The sequence below is a fragment of the Silurus aristotelis genome (genome assembly GCF_946808225.1).
Source record: "Silurus aristotelis genome assembly, chromosome: 28".
Taxonomy (NCBI): Eukaryota; Metazoa; Chordata; class Actinopteri; order Siluriformes; family Siluridae; genus Silurus; species Silurus aristotelis.
The window spans coordinates 985,932-1,013,739 of NC_139601.1; the positions used below are offsets into that span (position 1 = coordinate 985,932).

General features: G+C 41.1%; 2 protein-coding genes across 9 annotated transcripts in view; one reads left to right on the forward strand and one right to left on the reverse strand.

Moving 5' to 3' along the window:
• Positions 1 to 21,926, forward strand: part of erc2 (ELKS/RAB6-interacting/CAST family member 2) — a 47,356-nt gene extending 25,430 nt beyond the window's left edge. For 3 of the 6 annotated variants that reach the window (XM_083533625.1, XM_083533624.1, XM_083533623.1), the window contains 15 exons: positions 2,086 to 2,241; positions 6,332 to 6,499; positions 6,714 to 6,881; positions 6,986 to 7,123; positions 7,363 to 7,503; positions 7,652 to 7,792; positions 9,360 to 9,395; positions 10,629 to 10,831; positions 14,033 to 14,150; positions 14,267 to 14,427; positions 14,554 to 14,701; positions 15,182 to 15,763; positions 15,873 to 15,935; positions 16,851 to 17,078; positions 17,349 to 21,926. In XM_083533625.1, the coding sequence (XP_083389751.1) occupies positions 2,086 to 2,241; positions 6,332 to 6,499; positions 6,714 to 6,881; positions 6,986 to 7,123; positions 7,363 to 7,503; positions 7,652 to 7,792; positions 9,360 to 9,395; positions 10,629 to 10,831; positions 14,033 to 14,150; positions 14,267 to 14,427; positions 14,554 to 14,701; positions 15,182 to 15,763; positions 15,873 to 15,899 (2,187 nt within the window). In that variant the 3' untranslated portion in view covers positions 15,900 to 15,935; positions 16,851 to 17,078; positions 17,349 to 21,926. The remainder of the gene's footprint in view (positions 1 to 2,085; positions 2,242 to 6,331; positions 6,500 to 6,713; positions 6,882 to 6,985; positions 7,124 to 7,362; positions 7,504 to 7,651; positions 7,793 to 9,359; positions 9,396 to 10,628; positions 10,832 to 14,032; positions 14,151 to 14,266; positions 14,428 to 14,553; positions 14,702 to 15,181; positions 15,764 to 15,872; positions 15,936 to 16,850; positions 17,079 to 17,348) is intronic. The other 3 variants (XM_083533626.1, XM_083533627.1, XM_083533628.1) reach the window with 1 other exon arrangement.
• Positions 1 to 27,258, reverse strand: creld1a (cysteine-rich with EGF-like domains 1a). 3 transcript variants are annotated; one of them, XR_014532172.1, is made up of 7 exons: positions 25,856 to 25,926; positions 25,346 to 25,505; positions 24,234 to 24,317; positions 23,977 to 24,072; positions 23,483 to 23,623; positions 22,732 to 23,197; positions 1 to 11 (listed from the first exon to the last, which is right to left on the reverse strand). XR_014532172.1 is itself a non-coding variant. In XM_083533636.1 (6 exons), exons 2-6 carry the CDS (start codon positions 25,497 to 25,499, stop codon positions 22,977 to 22,979), a joined length of 696 nt encoding a protein of 231 aa, XP_083389762.1. In that variant the 5' UTR covers positions 25,500 to 25,505; positions 27,014 to 27,258; the 3' UTR covers positions 22,107 to 22,976. The 3 variants fall into 3 exon arrangements, 2 of the variants coding, with proteins under 2 accessions (XP_083389762.1, XP_083389761.1); XM_083533636.1 differs by lacking the exons at positions 1 to 11; positions 25,856 to 25,926 and adding an exon at positions 27,014 to 27,258 and having other exon boundaries at positions 22,107 to 23,197; XM_083533635.1 differs by lacking the exon at positions 1 to 11 and having other exon boundaries at positions 22,107 to 23,197.
• Between the last annotated feature and the right edge of the window lie 550 nt (positions 27,259 to 27,808).

Sequence of the window (27,808 nt, forward strand, 5' to 3'; positions counted from 1 at the left end):
GCACTCGTTTTCTCACCCACTCCCTCCTAGTAATTTCCCATCATGCACCAGTATCCCGTAGCGCTCACACACACACACACACACACACACACACACACACTCGCTCTCTCATCTTCCCACCATTAGGGGAACACTGATGCTGTTACTATGGGAACAGGAGCGGGTTGTTTACAACGGTGAAACCACTAACGCAGGCGTGTGTGTGTGTGTGTGTGTGTGTGTGTGTGTGTTAGAGAGAGAGAGAGAGAGAGAGAGAGAGAGAGGGGAGGGAAGGGGAGGGGAGGATTGAGATGAGAGGAAGGGCAGGGATGCTGATGCTGATCATTTGCACATAAAAAGGATACAGTACAGAGCCATTTTTTTCCTCCTTTCCAGTAGATTTGTGGTTTTGTTTGTCAATACGGTGTGTGTGTGTGTGTGTGTGTGTGTGTGTGCGGATCGGGAAGCGAGATTGGAATGAGACCGTAGCTAAAGCTTGGGCTTTCATAATGCAAGTGCAATGACTGCTTCTCTATCAGGTAGCCAGATGGATTGGGTTTTAATCTAAAGGAAGCCCTGTAGGTAAGCCGCATTTCTGGCCGTTGTTTGTTACGTTCATGGTAGAAATATGGTGCTTGGTTCTAGGTGGAAGTTCTTTCAGAGGTACCGTACCACAACAAATCCTAAAGTTGTGTGGACAACTGTCCGTCAGTCTTCATTATCACAGCGCATTTGGAGGAAAGTTTCACGGATCTCTGCAAGGTGTCTCTGAAATTTACAATTGTACACACAATACAGGTAGTCCCTGATATATGATGGAGATGCGTTCCCATGACACCATCGTAACGTGAAAATATGGTAAGTGGAGACGTGGCCTAGCCTACCCAGGAGTCTTAAAAATGGTGATCAGTATGGGGTTCTTCCTGTAATTGGTTAATTATTTAACAAATTATAGTAGATCATTTAGCAAAACAGAGCAGTTACACTACCATAATGTGTAAAACTAGTTTCAGTGATTGGAAATTGGGCTTTGAAACACCAAAATACACAGAAAGAAATTGGTGCTCTAACTGAACTCTGCTGGAGAGATTCAGGCAATTTACAAGGTGGAGATGTTAACATCCTGGCAGTGCGCAATGTATCATACAAAAATGTAAATGCAGCGAAAAACAAATCACTATCGTCATTGTAAGATAAAAAACTAATTGTAAATCGAACCATCGCGACTCAGGGACTACCTGTACCTGGCTGGAAGCTACAAATTGTTCTCATGCTAGCACAACAAGCTAGCATAATGCAGGCACAATAACACACTGGCTAGACTTGCTCCTCCATGCTGGACCTCAGGAGTTTGATCACGAGCTACAAATAACAAGGTGCAAGGAGTAGAAGAATGAAGGGTGGATTGTGATCACCAACAGGATATCAATATAATCAGTAGTACTGAATTAGCTGGGATGTGTTAGAGGTGGAAGAGTGCTGGAGGAGCTCTTGTTCTTCTTCATCTGGAAAGTAAACGAGTGATAGTGAGTGAGTACGAGCACTCGCTTTCAGAGGAGTTGGAAGAGTGAAACATGCCGTGGCTAATCTGAAAGGCATGCTATTACTTATTTAAAAAGCTGAGAAGCATCCTTTTGCAGTTTTGCAGTCTGAGGATTAATCACACACACACACACACACACACACACACACACACACACACACACACACACACACACAGTGAGTAGAGTAGAGTGATTTCTCTACTGTATCTCTCTCTCTCTTTATCTCCCCCTGTCCCGTCTGTTTTATCTGCAGTCGGATGTTTGTCCAGTTCGGCCCAACAGCACTCAGTCGCCACTCCATTAGCATGACAGGATCAGGATTCTGCACTGCACTTCCTTTTTTTTTCTACACATCACCCACAGCTACTCTCTCTCTCTCTCTCTCTCTCTCTCTCTCTCTCTCTCTCTCTCTCTCTCTCTCTCTCTCACACTCTCTCTCTCACCGTCTCACTGGGTTTCTTGTTTTTCACTTCAATATAGCCTGGTGAATGCGCTAGTGCATTAGCCCTTCTCCAACATGGAGCCGAGCGCCACTAATTTCTCCTCCAAACTCTTCCTCCAGGACACCAAGATCGCGTCTTTGGAGAGGAACGTCCGAGACCTGGAGGACGAGATTCAAATGCTAAAGGCCAACGGCCTGCTGAGCACCGAGGACCGTGAGGAAGAGATCAAACAGATGGAGGTGTACAAGAACCACTCCAAATTCATGAAGACCAAGGTAACGCGTCTGTTCATCTGCAACCTGCTGAGATTTCTGCTTTAGCATAACAGCACAAAAAGAACTGGGTGTCAGCGATTTCAACTTGCTGTTTCTTTTGGTTGGAATTATTTCTGGTAGCGTTCTGGATTTTGTTCAGATGGTGTTACTGAATGTTTTCTAGCAGGAGCTTCTGGGCCATCAGTGCTGATTTCCCTGCAAAAGCACAACACACTGCTTAATTCCTTATTCAGTGTCATTACCTGCTTATGTGAGTTAATAGAAAGAAATGTGGGAGTGGTCACTCCTATATATGGGAGTCTTCAAGCTGAAAGAAAGTAAGTTGTTCGCTATACACCATCAGTGAAGATATTCATAAATGTTCATGATTCTGGTGTTCACTACATGCATAATCTAATGAAGTAGATTTCGAATGTTGGTGGCACATAGTATATAAATAAAAATAAACACTATTGTGTGCTTGGATGGTGTTTGAGTGGTTGAAGAGTGGTCTTGTTTGTGCGTTTATAGCGAACAGTTCATAATTGAGTGGATGATTGGAGGCCCTGCTGTGGTGTGATTAGTAAGTGTGAACTGCACTGATGATGACGTGATTTTATTTACTGCACCGTTCCTTCACCAGGCTTTCATCTGCAGTCAGGCTGAGAGACATGTCGTAAACACATACAATCCGTATCACCTTAACATCCGTCTCGTCCATATGCCTCTGCTATCTGTCTGCTCTATTCGTCTACTCAGTCTGCCAGCATGTTCACTTTGATGCTCCAGAGCAGCACCTCAGTGGTCAAGGCTTTAAACTTTGAATGAAAATTTTTGAGTTAAAATACCAGTATCACCAAGCTGTGACATTCACCTTGTCTGCTTAGTTGTATACATGATAACTGTAAGTCGCTCTGGATGCAGCCATCTGCCAAATAGCTTAAAGTGTAAATAAAATCCCTTCCCAGTGTTTATTGTATTTGAATACTGGTTGATCCTTCAAGTGATTCATGATTCATAAAGCTGTTAATCTGGGGTCCTTTCTCTTCAATATTGTCTCAGTTTTATGCTAATCACTTAACACAACAATAAAAAAGCGAAATTATCAGCTGTGTGTTTGTGTTTCATCTCTCCAATGTTTCTGGTTGGTTTGATCTGTTGAGTCATTTGTTTTGTTTAGTGTGGAGTGTGTTTGTTGTGTGTTTTATAAAGGTGTGTTTGCAGTTTAGGGTGTTTAATGTTTTATGTTTAATGTGAGTGTGTTTTGTGTTGTTTTTTTTTTAAAGTGTTGGGCATGTCTGGTATGTTGAGTGTGTTTTTTTGGCTGTGTTTGGTGTGTTTATTGTGCGTGTTGTGTTTGGTGTATGTTGGTTGTGTTCGGTGTGTTTATTGTGCCTGTTGTGTTTGGTGTGTTATGTTGGCTGTGTTTGGTGTGTTTATTGTGCGTGGTGTGTTTGGTGTGTTGTGTGGGGTATGATTGGTGTGTTTATTGTGCATGTTGGTTGTGTTCGGTGTGTTTATTGTGCGTGTTGTGTTTGGTGTATTTTGGTTGTGTTTGGTGTATTTATTGTGCGTGGTGTGTTTGGTGTGTTGTGTGGGGTATTATTGGTGTGTTTATTGTGCGTGTTGTGTTTGGTGTGTTATGTTGGCTGTGTTTGGTGTGTTTATTGTGCGTGGTGTGTTTGGTGTGTTGTGTGGGGTATGATTGGTGTGTTTATTGTGCGTGTTGTGTTTGGTGTATGTTGGTTGTGTTCGGTGTGTTTATTGTGCCTGTTGTGTTTGGTGTGTTATGTTGGCTGTGTTTGGTGTGTTTATTGTGCGTGGTGTGTTTGGTGTGTTGTGTGGGGTATGATTGGTGTGTTTATTGTGCATGTTGGTTGTGTTCGGTGTGTTTATTGTGCGTGTTGTGTTTGGTGTATTTTGGTTGTGTTTGGTGTATTTATTGTGCGTGGTGTGTTTGGTGTGTTGTGTGGGGTATTATTGGTGTGTTTATTGTGCGTGTTGTGTTTGGTGTGTTATGTTGGCTGTGTTTGGTGTGTTTATTGTGCGTGGTGTGTTTGGTGTGTTGTGTGGGGTATGATTGGTGTGTTTATTGTGCGTGTTGTGTTTGGTGTATGTTGGTTGTGTTCGGTGTGTTTATTGTGCCTGTTGTGTTTGGTGTGTTATGTTGGCTGTGTTTGGTGTGTTTATTGTGCGTGGTGTGTTTGGTGTGTTGTGTGGGGTATGATTGGTGTGTTTATTGTGCGTGTTGTGTTTGGTGTGTTATGTTGGCTGTGTTTGGTGTGTTTATTGTGCGTGGTGTGTTTGGTGTGTTGTGTGGGGTATGATTGGTGTGTTTATTGTGCGTGTTGTGTTTGGTGTATGTTGGTTGTGTTCGGTGTGTTTATTGTGCGTGTTGTGTTTGGTGTGTTATGTTGGCTGTGTTTGGTGTGTTTATTGTGCGTGGTGTGTTTGGTGTGTTGTGTGGGATTGGTGTGTTTATTGTGCGTGTTGTGTGTTTGGTGTGTTGTGATCGTTGTGTCGATTACTTTATATTGATCATATATAGTTTACATTCTTGACACTAAACCTTCAGTGTGAACGTTTATGTTAAATCTGCACATTGCAGCTTTTGGGAAAGCAGTTTTGTTCTGGTTTGCACCTCGCTGTCTGGCTGAATAAAAAGTTTGACTTGAGTGTGTTGGGTGTGGTGTAATGTGTGTAACGAGTGTATTGTGTGTAACGAGTGTATTGGGTATAATGAGTGTATTGGGTATAATAAGTGTATTGGGTGTAATTAGTGTGTTTGGTATAATGTGTGTTGGGTGTAATGTGTGTAATTAGTGTGTTGGGTGTAATGTGTATAAATAGTGTGTTGGGTGCAATGCGTGTAATTAGTGTGTTGGGTGCAATGTGTGTAATTAGTGTGTTGGGTGTAAAGTGTGTAATTAGTGTGTTGGGTGAAATGTTTGTAATTAGTGTGTTGGGTGTAAAGTGTGTAATTAGTGTGTTGGGTGCAATGTGTGTAATTAGTGTGTTGGGTGTAATTGATGTATTGGTTGTGTAATGAGGGGAATTGGTGTGTGGGGTGTAATTGATGTATTGGGTGTGTTGGGTGTAATGAGTGTAATTGGTGTGTTGGGTGTAATTGATGTATTGGGTGTGTTGAGTGTAATGAGTGTAATTGGTGTGTTGGGTGTAATGAGTGTAATTGGTGTGTTGGGTGTAATTGATGTATTGGGTGTAATGAGTGTAATTGGTGTGTTGGGTGTAATTGATGTATTGGGTGTGTTGGGTGTAATGAGTGTAATTGGTGTGTTGGGTGTAATGAGTGTAATTGGTGTGTTGGGTGTAATTGATGTATTGGGTGTGTTGGGTGTATTGAGTGAAATTGGTGTGTTGGGTGTAATGAGTGTAATTGGTGTGTTGGGTGTAATTGATGTATTGGGTGTGTTGGGTGTAATTGGTGTGTTGGGTGTAATTGATGTATTGGGTGTGTTGGGTGTAATGAGTGTAATTGGTGTGTTGGGTGTAATGAATGTAATTGGTGTGTTGGGTGTAATTGTTGTATTGGGTGTGTTGGGTGTAATGAGTTTAATTGGTGTGTTGGGTGTAATGAGTGTAATTGGTGTGTTGGGTGTAATTGATGTATTGGGTGTGTTGGGTGTATTGAGTGTAATTGGTGTGTTGGGTGTAATTGATGTATTGGGTGTGTTGGGTGTATTGAGTGTAATTGGTGTGTTGGGTGTAATGAGTGTAATAGGTGTGTTGGGTGTAATTGATGTATTGGGTGTGTTGGGTGTAATGAGTGTAATAGGTGTGTTGGGTGTGATTAATTTATTGTGTGTGTTGGGTTTTGGTTACATGTCATGTGTTAATTGATAAAAAAAACGTAAGTGTTATGTATGTTGACTGTGAATTTAATTACAGATAATTTATTAATTTACATGACATTTGTTATAAACGATGATTAAGTGTGAAGTTCTGCAGGGTTTTATTTCCCGTCCTGCAGTCAGGTGCACCGTCACTCTTACCTTCTTTACTTCACTTAATCTGTTTCATTGCTGCTTTTGACTTTTAGTTACACAAACATTTATACAGTTTTAATATCATGTATTTCATTGCTCCTCAGATTGATCAGCTGAAGCAGGAGCTGTCGAAGAAGGAGTCTGAGCTTCTGGCTCTGCAGACCAAGCTGGAGACCCTGAACAATCAGAACTCAGACTGTAAGCAGCACATCGAGGTTCTCAAAGAATCTCTGACAGCCAAAGAGCAGCGAGCTGCTATCCTCCAGACTGAGGTCTCTCTCTCTCTCTCTCACACACACACACACACACACACACACACACACACACACACACACATAATATTTATATTCGTTAGTTACAGTGTGTTAACAGCAGACTTGATGCTTTGTGTTGTGTAGAGGAATATTATGGGAGGTGGGTGTTGGTGATGTTTGTGTGTGTGTGTGTGTGTGTGTGTGTGTGTGTGTTTGTGTTTGTGTGATGTAGGTGGATGCCCTCAGGCTGCGTCTTGAGGAGAAGGAGTCGTTCCTCAATAAAAAGAGCAAGCAGCTGCAGGACCTGACCGAGGAGAAAGGCACCCTCGCCGGGGAGATCCGTGACATGAAGGACATGCTAGAGGTCAAGGAGCGCAAGATCAACGTGTTGCAAAAGAAGGTACGTCTCCTCGGTAGGAAAATGAATCGCTGTGGCAACACAAGACCCTGTACATGTTACAGCTCTCGCTCACACTCCTTTTTTTTTTCTTTTCTGTGTGTCAGATCGAGAACCTGCAGGAGCAGCTGCGAGATAAAGATAAACAGCTGGGGAACCTGAAGGACCGGGTGAAGTCTCTGCAGACCGACTCGACCAACACAGACACAGCACTTGCCACACTGGAGGAGGCTCTGTCTGAGAAGGTAAACTCCCCAAAAGGAGGTGTGGCCTCTGTACAGTTAAGTGGTGTGGCCTCTGTATCGTAAAGAAGGCATGGCCTCTGTACAGTTAAAAATGTATAGTCTTTGGCTAAAAACAAATCTTGGCCTCTGTCCTTAAGTCAGAGTATATGTGGTGTGGTTCATGTTTGATGAGGTCTTTACTGTATGACTGTGAACATGATTGTGAATATGAACGTGGAAATGAGTGTCCTGCATCTCAGGAGCGGATCATCGAGCGTCTGAAGGAGCAGAGAGAGCGAGAGGACCGTGAGCGCATGGATGAGCTCGACTCATACAAGAAAGAGAACAAGGAGCTGAAGGAGAAGGTCAGCAGTCTGCAAGTGGAACTTACTGAGAAAGAGGTTAGCGTGTGTGTGTGTGTGTGTGTGTGTGTGTGTGTGTGTGTGTGTGTGTGTGTGCGCGCACACCCTCTTGCGCACTACAGGATATTTTCCTAGTGTACCATCTGTTCCCTAACGTCTTGCTTTCTCTCTCTCCCTCTGTCTCCAGTCTAGTTTAATAGACCTGAAAGAACATGCCTCTTCTTTGGCCTCGTCCGGCCTGAAGAAAGACTCCAAGCTGAAATCATTGGAGATTGCCATTGAGCAGAAGAAGGAGGAGTGCAGTAAACTGGAGACGCAGCTGCAGAAGGTACGAAAAGTCCGAATTCATGCAGTTTTATAAATGAACAAATGCACTGCATAGAACCATTCATGTAAATTCAGCAAACGTTTACTGGCTCAGTTAATTAGTTTAAAACTCCAGAAAAGAAAACATTTAAAGGATAATCATTGTATTTATTTATTTACTTATACATTTACTTATTTAATGGTTGTTTATGGACATTATGTCACAAAAGTAAGTACACCCCTCACATTTCAGCAACCATTTTAGTATCTTCTCAAAGGACTATAGAAATGAAACTTCTTTCTAAAACTTCTTTGACTGTTTTTTTATTCAAATTATTAATAAAGAAATATAAAAGAGGCGAAATCAAAACCTTTATTCATTTATTCACATCCTTTCTTTACTCCTTTGCGTCAAGTCTCAAATCAGCACCAAAATCGTCCATGACGCACACATCCGGCAAACAAAACCGTCCGTGCGGAAACATAGCAAAAGTTCAGTTTGGTGTCCTGATGATTTATGTAATTTAAAACCCCATAATTACTTAAAAACATTGACAAGAATATCTAGACTTCATGCTCTATGTTGAGTTTGGTTATATTAATAATAAACATTTGCATAAAGCATCAATATTTGTCCATGCACATGCTGACTAGAGCTTTAAACACTTGAAAGTATTAATTCAAGGTAAATTTAGAACAGATCAAATTTAAGTTGCGAATAATTACGAGTTAATTCATGACAATCATTTGATTAATCTCGATTAATTAAATATGTATTTGTATGTATGTATTTATTTATTTAATTCAATTTCACTTTACATTGTAAAAATTAAAATGATCTTTCATGCCATGTATTTTCAATTATGTAACATAATTGAATGTAGGGACATTTCCAGAAAATGATCAAAATTCCTGCAACATGGCAGCATGGTGAAATCTTCCCGGGAAGTTCGCTCTGTCAGAGGACCGTTATACAATGAACCCTCTTGGCTAATTCACGTGCCGATTTTCCTGAGGTTTCAGGTCGCTTTGGACAATAATAATGAAACCGATGACATGAATATTAAGTTACTAATAATCTCACTATGCAAGGCTTCACAACATTCTACAGCGATGTCGCTGCTTTGTGTGTGGTTACTGAATCCCCAAGCTGAACAAACAAGCTGAAATAAAATGATGTAATAGAACTGGCTACTAAAATATCAACCCTGGGCCACATATAACCTGGTGGTTAGTGTAATCTGCACTCCATCCTTCCTCTGTTACTCGCTGTATGCCCCCCCAACGCACCCGCTCATGTCTTTCATTCAGTATGTTGCTCTTTTTTACCCACTGATCCGAGATCAGTTTTGCTGTTTCTCTTTATAACGTTTCCGAATAAAGCCTGTTCCTGGATCAGTGATTATTCAAAAAAAAAGAAAAAAAGCAACTTATATTGTACCTTGTCCTAAAAAAATGCAGCTAATGCTAAACCCTACAATGTTTCTCTGGCCCTCCCTTCTTCATCTTTCATCCTCTTTGTCATGTTTAACTTCTCCCCTCCACCATTTTCTCCTCCTTTTCTTCTCCTCCTCGCCGTTGCAATGCAGCAAGCTGAGCAGCTGTTCAATCAGATGAACAACCCTGTAAGTGTCTCTCAGGACCCCCACACATGGCGCATAGTGACAGCATGGGAAACCCCTCCAAACTCCGCCCCCACACACAAACACTACAAAAACATGCACATTACATTACAGTTTAAAACATTAAATGAGTTTGATGACAGGATAGACATCCATGGGAGAGAGCCCAAAAGAGTGTGTTGCATTGGCCTGTGATGCTGAATAAACAGCAAGTCGCAAAAGATGAGAGCTTATGATTGAGGTTAGTCCTCACCTTCTTTGTTTGAGCGCATTCTGATGCAAGGGTGAATAAATTGGGGAAGATCTTCTCTAAAGATGCGGAAAGTGGCTGCTTGATGACTCAAGGTTTAAAACTCTTGAATGGTGGATCCACATCACATCTGTTACATGGCTTTATGTTTCTTCCTGTAAACTCCTCCTTCATCCTCATCCTTCCTGTTTATTTGCCGAATGGCTCAGCTCCTTCACTTGCAGAAATGTGAGACTGAAAGTCTCCAGCTAGATTAATGAAATCTAGAGTAGAGAATAATCCCACATAGGTCCTAAACACCATCCAGATGGGGTTCCTCATGCCTGAACTATGCTGCCAGTACCATCCCTGCTTTTATGATGAAGCTTTTGTAAAGATTGACTGCTCATCTCTCGGGCTGTGTGTGAACAAGCATTGCAAGTGCAGTTTGTCTGCATGGCCTCATTTACTGGTTTGCTGGTCAACATCCTGTCACTTTCACTTCTGTCCTGTCAATCTGTGTGAGAACATCTGTGTCTAGATTTATGGATAACAGAGTATAGATATGTGTCACAGTGTGAAATTTCCGCCTGCATCTCTGTGCTTTGTCTTTGACTCTATTGTGTTTGTCATCGTCAGTTGTGGATGTTGTTGTTGTTCATGTGCTTTAAATGAGTCTGAACTGTTCTGAGTTTGAAGACACAATTTTGTGAAGCAAAACCATAACGTCCTCTGGCTCGGTTTTTACACACATCCAAAGGAGGCTCTTGGGATTGGCGATCTCACACAGATGAGCAGTGTCCATATCCGTATCCTAGTGAGATTGGACCAGGGTCCAGTAGTTTAGATCAGTCTGAGAAAATCTGTTGCTTTGCACGTGAGTTCTAAGAGCAACTCAGATTCACAGCACAGCTCACCAGAGCGCCACAGAACAGGCTGTCTGACTTTATAAGACTCACTTCAGTTTACTGCTATCATCCATCCATTCTAACTTTTTTTATCTCCAGAAGGCGCACGAGGTGGAGGTCCAGCAGGGTTCTCGTGGAAACCCGGACTTTATGGAGCGTTTTAAGATCCTTGAGAAGGAAGTGGCCTTCTACAAGGAAGAGTCAGGGAAAGCACAAACGGAGGTGGAGAGGCTGCTGGATATCCTCCGGGATGTGGAGAGCGAGAAGAATGACAAGGACAAAAAAATTGCTGAGCTGGAGAGGTGAGGATGCTAAACTTTACTGATATTTCACTGGAACACACTGGAGTTTGGACACTGGATTTGTGTTTTGTAGGAAATGATTTCTCTGATCTCGTATTCATTACTGTGTTGTTCATATGAAACCTGATTTTCAGCTTTATTCGTTTTTTTATTTATTTATAATTTTTTTTTGTTAATTAATTATCTGGTGCAGGCTTTTTTTTTAGGACTTACAGAGAATTTTGGTAACTTTTGTAGCACTGCTTATCCACCATAATTTTTTTACATCATGGTATTTTTTGTGACTGTGATTTTCTGAGTATATAATGATGTGGTTACTGGTAGAAGTCGACCAGTTATTTGGTTTTGCAGATTCATCGTCACTGATAGTTAACAGATAGATAACTATAGGCTATAAGCAAAAATCCATACAAGGGGTTTTCTTGCTTTCGGTCCGCTTTCATTACAAGAGCGGCCTCTAGAGGCGAATCACCGACACCACATGCTCTTAGTTTTTACATGTGAGACTGTGCGCTGCATGGAGAGCGATATATTATATTTGTTATTTATAATTTATATCTATTAATTAATATGGTCATTTTTTTTGTTAGCACATTTTTATGGTTCAGTACTGTTTTTTTTTTTAATAAAGCTCAGTACTATTTTACATGGAGTGTTATGTTTTTAACAATGTTTTTAAAAACTATTGGTTGATTAATCATGGTCGAGTGCAACCCAACCTCGCTATTGGTATCAGTAAAATACACTATCAATCCACCTCTAGTTGGTGTAATAATGTAATCAAACATTAAAGCTAATCGATATTTGGCGTGAAATCAGGTGCTTTAGGTGTTCGTTAAATGCTGCCCAATAAAAAAAAAAGAAATCTATAGTCAGCTAATAGTTTAAACTTTACATTTGACCAACTGTGATTTTTTGGTAGTTTTGATTAGAGAAGCATTTTGATCGTAAGTCCTGCTTCCTTCAATCTTTGGAAATCCAGTTTAGGAAACTGTATAGACATTTTTGTTCAGGAGGTGATGTACCTCAAAAGGAAATGATGTTTTGACCCCAAAATACGTTTACTAACTGTGTGTTTTTGTGTTTGTTCAGTTCTTACATCATTTGAAGTAAACCACCAGTGAGGAAAGGTTAGCATGTTGAGAACAGAATTAGGTCCATCTGTGAAGGAAAAAAACAGACAGTATACTGAGATTTTTTTACAAAGACTCACTAGCGCCCTCTGTCCCTCTCAAACAACTGTTGCATTTCTCTGTTCTGAACTTTGTGTCTTCTTTTCTTTTCTTTTTTTTTCTGCTGGCTTGCCCTCTTTTTCTCTTTCTCTTTGTCTCTCCTACATCATGTCACAATTCTATTCTCTAAAATCTCACAATCCTCTTCCTTCTTTCTCCCTCTGTCTTGTTCTCTCTCTCCATCTCTCACTCATTTCACATCTTTCTCTTGTGTTTGTGCTCATATACATCTCCATTTGTCTGTTTCTTGTCTCTGCATCCAATGCTTATCCCTGCCAATACAAACATGACTCCACCCATCTGTGTCCTCACCCCTTTTTGTCCCTTGCCTCTATGCCCCGCCCTGGGGGCAGAGCTCCTGCTGACTCGACCCCCTCAGTGTCCGCTGCCCCTCAGCAGATTGGGGGCATGGTGTGGGACTTCCTGGGAAAGTGAGTGCTCTGCCCTGAATCACGGCTCGGCTGCACCTGCCTGAGTGTCTCTCTGTCTGTCTGTCTCTCTGCATGTCTTTCTTTTCTTTTCTTTTCCTCTCTTTTCTTTTCTTTTCTTTTCTCTTCTTTTCTTTTCTCTTATTTCTCTTTTGCTCTCTCTTACTTTCTCTTCATATCTCGGAGTGACTGCATTTCTGTGATTGTGTGCATCATGTGTGCTATTTCTGGGCAGCTGCTGTACACCCCCTGGCCCTTACAGCATAAATATACTGGAAATACATTGTGCTCCAAAAACTACTGCATCTTGGTGATTGCATAAAAAGGCAGTGTGGTCTGTATTGCTGTATGTGGTATGGCATATTTTGTGTTAGTTTCCGGTGTTGTGGGGATTTTGGTTTCATGCTTTTATGTCCTTCACTTTGTGTCAAACTCTTAAAGCATTCTCTCCATATGCTGTATGCTAGCTGATGTAGAACGATTTTACCCCCAACGATTCCACGCCCCATTTCTTAACATCACTGATTCACACACATTTGCATCGTACCCAGTCCTGACCTTGTCTCTGCTCTTTTCCCTTCATCAGCTCCCTCTCTTTTTTAACCTCTGTCTCTTGTGCTTCTTTCTCACGTTGCATTTAAAAGCACTTCCCCCTTAATCTAAGGCGTTAAAAGAATACGTCACCAAAAAAAAGAGCTAACGCCGCTAAAAGTAAATGGAACTAGCAGGGATCAGTTAGCACTACATTTGCAGACATGCTAACTGATTTCTGATAGTGACCTTTTTCCATTGTTAGCAACGTTAGTATTTTTGAGGTGCATCATTCCTTTAAAGCCCATATTGCTTCTGTATTTAAAAACCAAACAAAGTCTTGCATCCTTGACTACTTACTGTATATTTTGGTCTTCTTGTTGCACCCTAGCACCCTAGAAATGTCATTGCTCCTGTCCAAGCTGGGCTGATTAGGCTGCTGCATGTTGGTGCTCACATGCCTTGTGAGGCCAAACTAATGATGATGATGATGATGATGATGATGATAAAGAAGCAACCTGCATTATCTTCTTCAGGACCTGATTTGAATTTCTGGCCTTCTCTCTGTTTTCTCCGGTTCAGCTATGTTTCCGATGACTAATTTTTTCTTCTTTTTTCTGCTACTCTTCTTTGCTCTCCTTCTTTTCCTGTCCTGCAGTCTTGCACCAAGGTAAGTGGTGGCCTGGCAGATATATATTTCTTTCCTCCTCACGACCTTGGCTCATTTTTTTCTTTTCAGCAACGTTTGCTATACATTTGAGTCATATAGCAAATTATAATTTACGTGCAAGAATGGCAAAGAAATCTAGACAAGAAGTCAAGAAGTGTTAAAAACTAGTGTTTATTTACTTCATTAAAAACAAATGTCATTTGAAAGGAGTGAAATTTCACCTGGTGTTAAAGTAGACCAAAGTTTGGTAAATCAAAAAAGAAGTTGTGTTGTATTGTGGTTAGTTTAAGTGCTCCAGCTAACTATTGTAATGTAACTACCAACTTCCTCTAAATTCCAGGCAAAGCAAAGACCAGAACAAAAAGGGTCCCGGCTTAAAGATTGGCCAGCAAGGAGATAAAAAGGGGAGTGGCATCCTTCCAGATCCTCGCAAAGACAACCCAATGGACAACGCCAAGGTCTGTGTGCAGCTTTCAATGCAAACATCTTAAACACCAATTATGGAGAACTGCAACAATGAGTTTTGCATGCTCTGATAGCCATGCTCCTCTGACACACATTCCCTATCTCTTAGATGGAGGAATTGATGACGATGTTGGAAAAGACGAGGCAGGAGCTTGATGCAACTAAACAGCGCTTGTCCTCAACCCAGCAGTCTTTGGCAGAGAGGGATGGTCACCTGACCAACCTCCGACAGGAGAGACGCAAACAGCTAGAGGAAATTTTGGAGATGAAGTGAGAACATCTTTTTTTGTTTATGGTTTCCCTGGGGCTCTAGTCTAAGTCCCTTTCATACACTGACAGCACATACACACAGTTAGTTTCTCATGACCTTGTCTTTGGAACTCTCCTCGTGTGTAGGCAGCAAGCCCTGCTGGCTGCCATTAGCGAGAAGGATGCCAACATCGCCCTACTGGAGCTTTCTTCTTCTAATAAGAAGAAAACCCAGGAGGAGGTCATGTCATTAAAGCGTGAGAAGGATAGACTAATGCAGCAACTCAAGCAGCAGGTGAGCTCAGAACACGCAACATGCACACTCACACAGAGCCCTCAGAGCAACACTCACAAGATACTTAGAAATATCAATATCCGTCTTGTTTGTTAAACGCTTGCACAAGACCTTTGGCATTTTGCAGCCACTCTTATCTAGAGCGACTTACAATTACAACTGAGCAGTTGTTCAAGGGCCCAGCTTCTTTGTTTGGTGGTGCTGGGATTTGAACTCATGACTTTCTGGTCAAAAGGCCAGTGCATTAATCAGAGCTACCACTTCGAATGCTCACAGTTGCTTATGCATGATATTTATGGAAAAGTCAAGAATGCTTTCAGAATATTTAGAAGCATTTGCACTATTCTAAGAATGACTTGCACAACATTGAAAAATGCTTGCTACCACCTGCAAAACACTCAAATCACTTGTTCACTGCTCAAATGACTGTTTATTTGTTGCTGCTACAAATTATCTGATTAAAAGTGTTCATCTTGACAGACCCAGAGTCGAATGAAATTGATGGCAGACAACTATGAAGATGACCACTACCACCCTCATGGCCTCCCTCACCACCTCCAATCAGGGCCACCCCACCCACATCCCCATTCCCACCCACAGGCCCCACCTCCTGCCCAAGGACAACCTTTGTACCCACATGCCCCCCCTCCTCAACAGCAACCCCCCTACCAACACACCCTCCATCCCCAACATCCACAATCCCTACCTCCACATGCCCATCATCAACAGACACCTCATCCACCATACCCCCAACACCCCCAGCCACCTGGTCCCCACCAACACCCAACCAGGCCCCAACAACCTCACCCACAGCACCCACACACCGGTGCTCCCCCTCAGCAACACCCGCAGCACCCTCAACATGGGCCACCACCACAGCAGGGCCTCCACCCTCAACACCCTCAACACCCCCAACACCCTCAACATCCCCAACACCCTCAGCACCCCCACCACCCTCCTCATGCAGCTCCTCATGGACCTCACCCTCGACACACCGCTCCGCACCATCGTGCCCCTGCCCGTGGGCCACCAAATGCAGGACACAGACCCACTCCAGATCCGGTGGGTTTAGATTATTGCTAGCTGTAAAATTCCATATTAGATAGTTGTTTTATGGCATGTCTCATGACCTTTCATCTAAATTTTTTAAACTTAATTCTACCATTCACAGGATGACGAGGAAGGCATTTGGGCGTAAACATTTCAAACCAAAGCTGTGCCGATCTTTTACAGGGTGAGAGAATGTTTTTTGTCCTAAATGCCACTAAGTCAAATCAGTGATTTGCTTATAAGCTTATGACTTTCAACCTGTTTTCACCAGTGGTGGATGAAGTACACAAAGCATGTGGTTGAGTTAAAGTAGAGATTCACTCGGTAAAATGTTCCTCCAGTAACAGTAAAAGTGTCTCTTTAAACTTCCACTTAAGTAAAAGTAAAAGAAGTTTTTGCCTTCAATTGTACTTATGTATTGAAAGTGCTATAATTTATTATAACTATAATGTTCCTGTTATAATTTTTATCACAAGACTCTTTACTTAATCACCTCAGTTTATGTGTAAAGACTCGAATGTGACTCTCAGCACACTGATCTATTAATAGAATGATATTAATGACTCAAACACTGATTGATTTCTATTCAAATGATCATGAGCACAAAACCTTCTTTTCAACTTTGTAAAGAAAATGGTGTAAATATGGTGGTCACTCCAGGTCTTGTCAGTTCTCCCATTGGAAACCCTGAAGGCTAAGGAGAGGTCCCCCAACCCCCCGGCTCTCCTTTCTGTGTGTATGAGTGAGGGAACTCCTCCGGGCCGTGGGAGTCCCGAGCAGATTCATTCACCGTGACATGATATAATAATTCATGCAACCGTGCAAATTGTTGTAAAAAATAAAAGGGTTTTTTTGTGTGGATGCCCCTTTGAATGTAGTGAATTTAAAGTAAAAGACTCCCCAAGTGGAAATGTAAAGAGTGAAGAACAAATACATGAAAAAACTACTTAAGTACAGTAACAAACTTAATTTACTTACTTACTGTTCACTAGTGCGTTACAATTTCAAATGATCTTGGAGTTGAATGTTAAGTTAAGAGCTAAGAGTCGTAATATTCAAACAATCCACTACAATTCTTTCTTTTCCTCTTTTTGGAAAGATCCCAGATGAGGGTTGGAGCTGCATAGCCATGTCATACAGATGAAACTATCCATTATCCACTTGGCCGGACTCTATCTTCTATCAGACCAATGCTTCAGCAGGGGGCCTTCACACTGAGGAAGTGGAGCTGGAAGGGTGTGTGTGTGTGTGTGTGTGTGTGTGTGTGTGTGTGTGTGTGTGTGTGTGTGTGTGTTTGAGGCCAGTGTGCAGACTCACACCCGAGCAGGTAGGAATACCAGAAACTGTATTGTACTTCGAATCAGAAATGCATTTAGACACAAAATGAATTTTGTGAAAATATTTATAAGACTTTATTGCAACACAGTAACTTTATTTTACTGAATTCATCTCACTCAACACACATCTTCTGAGGTGCCATCTGGTGAATACAATAATCTAAAGTATTGTTAATTAGTCTGTATAGTATATAACTACAGATGTGTACATTTACACAAAATCAACATAAGAGTAACTCCACTGATCTTCAATCTTGCAGATGGGAGAGGAGATCAGGATGGAGAGATGTGCAGGTCTGGATGTTGGAGACACAAGTGCACCTGGTGCCTGGTGAAAAAAAAAAAAGTTCTTGAATGAGAGCCTGTAAGGTGAACTCACATGCATTTGACCTGCTTTCGTCCTTCCCACCTGCCCGTCCAAAGCCACTTATATGTGACTCTGTCTGCTCGTCCACGCTCCCTCTCAGACTCAGCTGCTGAGCCTGGAAAGATGGGTCCCGCCAATCAAAATCGAATTCAATCATGTCATGCCTCTTCGTCATCTGCCAGAAGGTTCCGTACTTGTGTCTTCAAAAACAATGTTCGACATTGTTTAAAAATGGATTGTCCAGAAAGTTTTTACAGTTTTGTTTACAAAACCATAATTTGATAAACATCTTGGTATGTTTTAGCTTTGAGTAAACAAAGGAATCTGAGGGAAGTTTTTGGTGGCTCCTTAGTGACAGTGGTGAGTTAGCTGGACAACATGGAAAGGTTAGCTCCAGTACAGATATGTACCAGGATTGGAAGCTGTCTCTGCAGCATTATGGTTGACTAGCATACTGGTCAGAATACGCTTGAGTAGTGTATTGAGTAGTGTAAAGGACCCTTAAGTAGTGTATAAGATCAAGGTAATGAGCTAACTAGCAACTAGCAATCTGGTGATGCTAATTATGTTACTGTACGTTTAATTTTATAGTGAGAGTGACTAACTTTTAAGCTAGCTAGCTAATTCTCGTTTGGTACTCAAATGCAAGAAAGTTCTATTAGTACCTAATTTTAGGGTGCTATTAGCAAAGTAAATAATTGTGTTTTGCTTATTGTACTCCAATGAGAGTTCATTGCTGTCTCAAACAAGCTAGCTTTAGCCAAACTTATCAAGTTCAGATGGTCATTTATGCATAGTAGTTAACTATGTAAGTGATTTTCTTTACCGGATATCAGGGGATGCCTCTGTAATCAGTGTGTCAACTGCATTTGTTGCTCGTTCTGCTCATGATTCTTAACAGAATCTTGGTTATGGGTGACACCATGCACCTATTCACCCCCTCCGCCATCTGGCTTCAGCCAAAATCATCGCCACAATCATTTTGAGATAAATCACCCAAAGGTGGTTAAAAAAACCCCAGAATCTCCTACCCGACTCCAGGGTTTTGTTCCTAATGGTGCTTTTATTGGTGCTTTACATCTTAACATGGATGGAAACAGCCATCGCTGCATTGACTGGTGTCCTGTTATTATGCGTTGTTTTGCTGTTCATTGAGAGGCACTTGGCTGGTCACGGTTCAGGTCTGTAATACATGTTGGGTGCTCAGAAATGGTATCAGTACACTCACCTTTAATATAATAACAAAACGATCTGACTGTTGTTGTTTGTAAGCAAAACGTCCAGGTAGAAGAAAATCAAGTCGCATTTTTCAGCCAGTGTAATGCTAACTTTATTTGATAAAGGTCAAGGCCTGAAGATCTCATTAGAGGTCATTTTCTCGCCATACCATTGTTTTATTCCAACTGACAACAACCATTTAATCACTTCTCCTACATAGCGGCTAGTTTCTAGAAAATCTTTACATCAGTGTATATCAAGTGGTGGTGAGCAAAATATTGTGCCCACAAATACATATTGTAAAAAAAAAAAAGGTAGAAGATACTGTAAGTGTTCCTGAGTGCTGTGATGTGTCTGTTACAATCCTTTAGAGTGTGAGGCCCATAACAAGATCTTGTCATAAAGATCTATGCAAAAAAGTAATGAAACATGAAGAGTTAGATGCACCATGTTGAAGGATCGTTGGATTTGCTTAATCAAGGTGGATAAGCATTTCTTTCTTCAAGTTTAAGAAAACAAAAAAACAACAAGAGTTCCTCCCAGATAGCACTCAGACCCAGATCTTTGGGTAAGCACACGATAAGCAGATTCAACAAATCATTGAGCTACAACTTCCCCTTCGATGTTAAGCTCAAGAACAAAACTGAACAAACCAGAAGATGAATAAAAATTCAGACTTGTCTATGCATGAAAATTGGAATATTATAGGCGCGCCTACACAGTGTTGTGGCGAAGTCCTCCCAGTTAGCAAATCAGATGCCAGTAATTTCCCTTTACCTGTAATTTATGTACATGGTGATAATGAATGTTTTGAGTGATATCCTGTTTCTGGTAGCTTGAATAATTGCGACTCGTGGCTCTCGTGGCTTGTTGGAGGATTTGAAAACGTATTACCTGTGTTTTTTGTCTCGATGTTCTTAGTAGACAACTAGAGAATCTGCATCTGTGGTGGCTTGACTGATCACTGTAGAGTAATAAGACCAAGACCTGACTGTTACTATCGATTTTTTTGTACAGTAACTGTGATTTATTCCTTCCCATTCCTTCAGATCATCACTGTAGTCACAGAATGTCACGCCAGTGTTGTAGAACATCTCCTGCTTCTAAACCCTGTTTGTATTCGGCGATTTAGAACTTCAATAGCTTTCCTAAATTTAAAAAGCTCACTTGTTACCTCTACTTCTTGGGTTGAACGTCTCAGTCTCACTGTTTCAGCGTTCACTTTTTTGTGGATCTCAAATGTGCGTGTTGCGAAAAGCATATCGCAGATTCCCCAAATGTGGACACGTTTTCATGGTTTTTCATTCTAAAATAATAGCTAGATATAAAACATTTATTGTTGCTGTCGTTCCTGAGAATTCGGCTGGAGCTGATTTTTGCCTTGTGAAACCAAACCGCTCGAATATAGTGCGAATAAACTGTCACGTGAACACTGTCACGTGACAACCAGGAAACACAGTCAACAGAGCGTTATCTAGCTAACTACAGAGATGAATTAGTGAGCATTGTAAAAGTATTGGTGAAAACAATTAAGAACTAAAACTGAACACTTATTTACACTTAAAAATGAAAAAGTTCAACAAGAGCACATAAGATGTGAATACTTAAATGTCACTCCAGCTTTAGGAGAGTATTCTTTTATACAGAGTCACCCTTAACCTTCTGGGTGTTTGGAGATACTACAGTACAGAAAAACTCCATTTATGTGGAAAAGAATTGACCGTTGTTTTTGCTTTAGTGGACAAATGGCTTTATTACTAAAATAATGAAGCTCATAATTGACATTATTTGGCAGATGCCCTTATCCAGAGTGACATTCATTCTATTCGTACACTTGAGTAGTTAATGGGTTAAGGGCCTCAACCACCAAGTTACCTCCTCCCCATATAATTAATAATGGCTGACGGTTTCCAGATGAACGCTGATTTATTACCTTTTAGAATCTCGACTCAGTCAGTTAGTCTGCTGGAGCATCATGGAGCGTCCTGCCACACTTGCCTTTATCTTAGCGTGCTCCTGATGCTACATGCTCCTTCACACCACCTGTACAAAGCCAAATTGGTCATCTAAGAGAACCTCACGACATTATCGCCATCTTCTGTGCAATTGCTTCTTTGTAGTCAGTATGTGTAACTTTTAAACAGTAAAAGGATTTTTCTTTAAATCCTCCATTTTCAGGTCCTTTAACCAACTGGATACTTGAAGCAGGAGTGATGTCTCCTACCATAAAATCATATGTGGAAATTGTAATGTAGAATATACAGTATATACATACAAATATATATAAATATAAAAAAATCAATAGACAGATATAGAGCAGATGGGTGTCATGCTCTAAACACACTTCACACTTTACATGAAAAAGACTGTGGGTTTGAGACTGAGAAAAAAACAATTATGAACAAAATATGTGTGTGCGCGCGTGTGTGCGTGTGCACGTGTTGTATCGTGTTCATGATGTCAAAAATACACAAACTCTGTATGGATTAAAAAAGAAAAAGAAAAAAGAAAAACTAAAACACTGTGACCAATGTTTAAAAAAAGGAAATTGTTTATTTATTTATTTATTTATTTATTTATTTATTGAACAAACTGATTTATCTACATTTGTGTTTTTACTTTAACGTTGTATCATTTGTTGAATTTTTTAATAGTTTCTGGATTGGGAACATGTCAGATTTACAATATACTGTTTGTGAAATGTCTTTTCCAATGTGCAGTAACGATGCAGAAGAAGAAACCCGTTGTGAGCGTTTGCATGCCGAATGAGTAACGTGCGTGGAAAAAAGCGGGGGATTTTATTTTTTACACATTTATCCGTCCTCGTATGTGAGACACATCCACATCGCAGCCTGTCAGGGTTTTTTTGTTTTTGAGAATGAGTTGTTCTTGTCTGTGCAAATAACAAAGTGTGTTAGCATGGGGATTATGAATGCGATTGTCGTTCCGCGTGTGTGTGTTTTGCATGAGTAGTTATATTGGAGTGTGTGTGTGTGTGTGTGTGTGTGTGTGTGTGTGTGTGTGTGTGTGTGTGTGTGTGTGTGTGTGATTACAGGATGTGGTGTTAGATACCAGGTGAGAGATCGAGGAGTTCAGCATGGATTCTGTATGTCATGTTTGGTGTTTCCGATGTGCGGTGGGACTCTGCTGTCCCTCTGCACCCCTCCAGGTGTCGTAATCGAGAAAAAAATGTTACTGAGTGTTTGGCCAGTTGATTTCTATCCATTCAATAAAGAGCGCCATTCTTTCTGAACTCAGTGTGGTCTGCGTGTTCGCTGTGAACTCAAAATCCGGATCCATTATTGATCCCTAACACACAGGTTTATTTACACAGAACTTGGACCTGATTTTTTGTATTTTTGTCCTGTAGCTGACCGAGTTTGAAGTGCTTCTATTTAAGAGCTCTAATAGAAAGCAATATCAACAAGGTGTATGTCAAGAAGTTTTTATCCAATTTATTCAACATTCATTCTGATTCATGTTCTATCTGATTGATGCATATTAGGGGTGTAACGGTACACAAAATTCACGTTTCGGTTTGTACCTCGGTTTTTAATTCACAGTTCAGTTTAATTTTCGGAACAGTCAGGGGAAGAAATAATACACATAATATCGCTTGTCTTCATTATTAACTTTGTATTTTATTATTGTTTACATTTGTGAACATCAGCAGTTTACAATTTATAAACATTTGAATTTATTAGATCAAATTAATGCAGTACACTTTTTTATTATACTGATTCACTGATTAAAGTAATCGAATAAACAGGAACATAGTAAATTTATTCAATAAAATGAAAGAAATTGTTTAAATGTTATAAAAAAATAAAAAAAGAATTTTAGATACATTCCTGAAGTTGTACATAAAATGTAAAAGAATCCATATCTCTAGACTGTAATAAAAACTCATGCACAGTACAAATCGTGTTTCCGGTTCCAGTCCACTGGGCTCGAAGTGCAAGGCGGAAACTAAACACACTTGTGGTTCGCCACTTAATTTCATGAAGGAAATTGGATTGGAACACTTTTGCATGTAAAACAAGAATTGTACTCGTTACGCATGTACTGAAAACCCTGTAACAAAATAGTCCTGTACAAATATGTGTACCGTTACACCCCTAATGTCTACATTACATCTATAATCGCTGTTTTTAACCTCAAATTGCTCACTAGGATCAACCTAAATGTGTGCACTTAATACAAACGTAGCAAAAAAGTATATTGAGTATAATGAGGAGTTCCAGTCCATGCTGTTGTCCTATTCCTCTTCTCAGTCTCTGTCCTCTTTGCCCTCCTGGGCACTTTATCTGCCCCTCAGGAAACTGCCCAACAGCTGATCGCTCTTGTCTGAAAGCCAGTAGCCCACCATAGCCGCCACAGCCCCGATAAACACTGAGGTGAACATCATGTCTCCTTTAGCCGCCAGTGTAGCCAGAGCACACAGGATCACGCCGAAGAACATCTGCTTCAGCACCTCCACCTCGTCATCCTGAAGATCATCGAACAAGCCAGGTTCCTCTCCGACTGGAGGCAAGAGCAGATCAGGGGGAACCGTGTGAGAAACAAATCACTTGCTGAGAACATCATAATAGATAAGATTGATGAGGGATAAACCAGCACGAGCAAAATCATCAGTGACAGTGTGGTGTGAGGAAGTGGAGCAAAGTTTTTACTTCACAGCAATTTATTTGTTAATAATTAGCAGCTATAAAGTAAAAAGAATAGTAGCTTCTTATTTACATAATATCCATGTATATACACATCAATATATATGATATAATGAAGTCTAACCCTAGACTGTTTTCTCACCAGGAGTCTGGTTCCTCACACACATCGTGCCTTTGAGTGTAAAACCTGGTGCACAGGTGCACTGAAATGATCCTTCAGTGTTCACACACAGAGCATTGATATCTGAGCAGGGCAACACCTCTTCACTGCACTCGTCTATGTCTGAAACACAAACCGCTGCTAGTCACACTTTATACTGACAATTAATAACAACATTCAGATTTGAATGAGGCGTGGCCTCGCTGTTAACCCTGGTAAGATGGCCATGGTCTGTGTTAGTTCTAGTGAAGGTGTTGTGGCCCAGAGAACTAAAAGGACAGCACTCTGTTAGCACAATGCTAAAACAATTGTAGAACTCCAAAACTGTCATGCATATTAACTATTCCCAATCATAATCAGATTAATCCTATGGAGACAGATAGGAGTTGTTGAATCGTTTGCTGATTATTGTGCTCTTTAATGTCGTCCTGTTACCCTGAAAATGGAAACAGATGTCATAATGCTCTTATCTTTACCTAAACACTTGAGATTGGAGGATCTGTAGCCTGGAGCACATTTCTTACAGCGAGCAGGACCACTGCCCATACAGCCCATACACGCCTGGTCACAACCTGACACACAAATCATCAAAAACAAAGATTACAGTTTCTGTATGTAGCATAGTTCAAGGTGGAGTTTTCCATTGATTCATGTGTGTGTGTGTGTGTGTGTGTGTGTGTGTGTGTGTGTGTGTGTGTGTGTGTGTGTGTGTGTGTGTGTGTGTTTTACTCACTTCTACACTCGTAAGTAGAATGTGTGTTGATGCAGTAGGTGTTATCTGGACACTTGGCCAAATCTGTCCCGCACTCATCAATGTCTGCAACAGAAGAAACACAGTCAAACAGATGCAACACACACACACACACACACACACACACACACACACACACACACACAGACACACACACAAACACACACAGAGAGTACTCACCCACACACAGACACACTCACAGAGTACTCACCCACACACACACACACACACACACACACACACACACACACTCTCAAAGAGTACTCACCCACACACACACACACACACACACACACACACACACACAGTACTCACCCACACACAGACACACTCACAGAGTACTCAACCACTCACACACACACACACACACACACACACACACACACAAAAACACACACAGAGAGTACTCACCCACACACAGACACACTCACAGAGTACTCACCCACACACACACACACACACACACACACACACTCTCAAAGAGTACTCACCCACACACACACACACACACACACACTCTCAAAGAGTACTCACCCACACACACACACACACACACTCTCAAAGAGTACTCACACACACACACACACACACACACACACACACACACACACAGAGTACTCACCCACACACAGACACACTCACAGAGTACTCAACCACTCACACACACACACACACACACACACACACACACACACACACACACACACACACACACACACACACACACACACACACACTCACAAAATACTCACCCACCCACACACACTCACAAAGTACTTACCCACACACACACACTCACAGAGTACTCACCCCCACCCCCCCCCCCCACACACACACTCACAGAGTACTCACCCACACACATACACACACTCACAGTGTACTTACCCACACACACACACACACACACACACACACACACTAACAGAGTACTCACCCACACACACTCACAAAGTACTCAGCCACACACATACACCCACACACTCCCAGAGTACTGAACCACACACACGCACACACTCACAGAGTACTCAAACCCCCCCCACACACACACAGAGTACTCATCCACACACACACACACACACTCACAGAGTACTCACCCACACACACATTGTCGTGCAGCATAAAACCTGCTAGACACTGCAGGCACTGGTTTCTTTCAGGTCCTCCACAGGCTTTGCAGTGTTCAGAGCAGTTGTTGCCCAGAGATGATGCAGGCAGGAGCAGGAACAACACAACACATAATGTCAACATGGCCTCCTACAGGCCAGATACAAGAACACAATGTTAACATCACCCCCTACAGGCCAGAGACCAACATGCAGCTTTGTTATTGCAGGAAATTGTGAAGAAATGAAAAAACAGCGATTAAATCCACATGAATATATTTGAGCTTGTGCAGTTTGCTACAAATGCAGGTTGCTCTGTCTAGTGTTCTCTCTGACCGTCCAATAAAAGGACATGATAATGCCGACATTATTGGACGCCTGCTAGAGGGCCTCAGAGCAACCCACAATCTGATTGGTTAAAGCAACAGCTTCATTCTTATGTATTTTATGCTACCAAGTGCCCAAGTGCTGATTCTGAAGGCCTTACAGTGGATACAGTACCTTTGACCCTGACCACACGCGACGTGTTGGCTGCAAACTCTACTGTATACAGGCACTCCTTGCAGCAAAACACCAGAGAGAAACACCATGAAATGAGATATTGGACTATTGGAAATGATTTAATACATATTTATGGACAAAAATATATAAATAAGAAGGATTCAGTGATTTGGATAGAGTTTGGAATTAGTTTTTGTTTAAAAGACACATAGTAAACATAGAGAAGACGTGGGCCTGTAGGTACCACCCCAGTGAAAAGAGAAAGTACCCTTTGGTGCTGTTATTTCTGAGAGTGCATGACCAGGATCGGGGTGCTATCTTGCATTATTACTCCTGATTTCGTTGGTTTTCATCACTCTGTTGTTGATAGTTGTATAATGACTGCAGTTGCTTTTAGTTCTCTCTGCTCTTTAATTTCTTGTAGGGTTTATTTTTACTTTTTTGAGCACCATAAAGAAAGGCTCCGTCAGTGTAGGGTTAAGGTTCGATCCATATACGAGTATGTTAGTTTAAACTGCACACTGAGCTCAAGTAAACACGTTCATGATCGTAAGTTAAACATAAAACCACATTTACATGCTGAAAAATTTACATTAATTAATAAATACAATACAATATTGGTGTGTGTGTGTTTGGGTGTGAAATCATCTGTAGTGTCAAGAATGTGTGTATACGTATGTATACGTGTGTGTTTGTGTATAGGCGTATAAACAAATCTATAGTCATTTAAGTTTATATTTCTATTGTTTGTTTATGTTTGCATCATGAATGAGATAAAGAAAATAATGTATTCCTGTGCTTTGTTCTGATTGGTTGGTGCTTTACCTCACTGTGGGAGGTGATTGGTTCATTGTGCACACCTGCGGTTCATTGTGCACACCTGCGCGCGCTCAGACTGAGACTATTTAACGGCTTGGCGCAGCGCGCGCGCTTTCATACCGAAAGCTCGGTGTTCAGCACGCGCTTCGGTTTACACTCAATACCGCTCAGCTCTACTGAAGCAGTATTTACTGTGCTGTTTTTTATGCCGTGTGTGTGTGTGTGTGTGTGTGTGTGTGTGTGTGTGTGTGTGTGTGTGTGTGTGTGTGTGGGAGGGAAATGGAGGTTTCTCGACGCACTGACTGTAAATGCAGCTAAAATTTCAATTTCACTTCTTACCTTTGCGCTTTCAGTCCTTCCTCCATTAACTGTGACGCAAAATCAAAACGGTCCTGCGTTTGTATTAAACCCCACGTCTCTCTGTCTCTCTCTCTCTCTGTCCTTTTGTCCTTCTGTCCACTTTTCTGTGGGCGGAGAAACCCGAGCACTTTTTTATTAATAGCCCAGAAGCTCTGAGGATATTTTTACATTTCCCCCCGAGTCCACAGCTTCCCCTGAACCTCTCCATTCAGATCCAGTCTGCTCCAACAGCATGCACTAGCAGTTTATACGAGATCTGCAAACAGGGCGTGTGCAAATGTTTGTGCACCCCCTGTGCCAAAACAAGAAAGTTTTATAATTGTTTGTGCGTGCAGCTTTGAGTGTTTTACAGCAAAACTAAAAACTCACATACACTCTCATAGTAACAAAGAAGAGTTCAATGAACTGTTGCATGTATTAAATGATGGAATTTTTTATTTATTAATGAATTGGCTTATTTATTTACTTTTTTTTTTTTTTAAGTAATACAACCATAAATCCAAACAAGTTGCGACCCAGTTGTAAAATGTAAATAAAAACAATGCTATTCACAAACTATTCACTATAAAACACAAAAAGAGTCAATCTTGGCCCATCTTTATTTCTGAGAGAGTGGCTAAAACTTCAACTGTTTCATCTTTAAAACACTTTTACTATTTATTTTATTTTTTTTTAGACTTTTGTTGTTCTCTTTTGAGACACGTTGCAGCCATCAAACTTAAAATCACCCTATGTTTTTCTTCAAATGGTTCATTTCCTCAGGTGAAACATTTG

Coding starts and splice junctions, on each gene's coding strand:
- creld1a (XM_083533636.1), bottom strand. CDS start 25,499: ATGTTGACATTATGTGTTGTGTTGTTCCTGCTCCTGCCTGCATCATCT. Junction 24,318..25,345: donor GCACGACAATGTGTGTGTGG/GTGAGTACTCTG, acceptor CTTCTGTTGCAG/ACATTGATGAGTGCGGGACA. Junction 24,073..24,233: donor TTCTACTTACGAGTGTAGAA/GTGAGTAAAACA, acceptor TTTGTGTGTCAG/GTTGTGACCAGGCGTGTATG.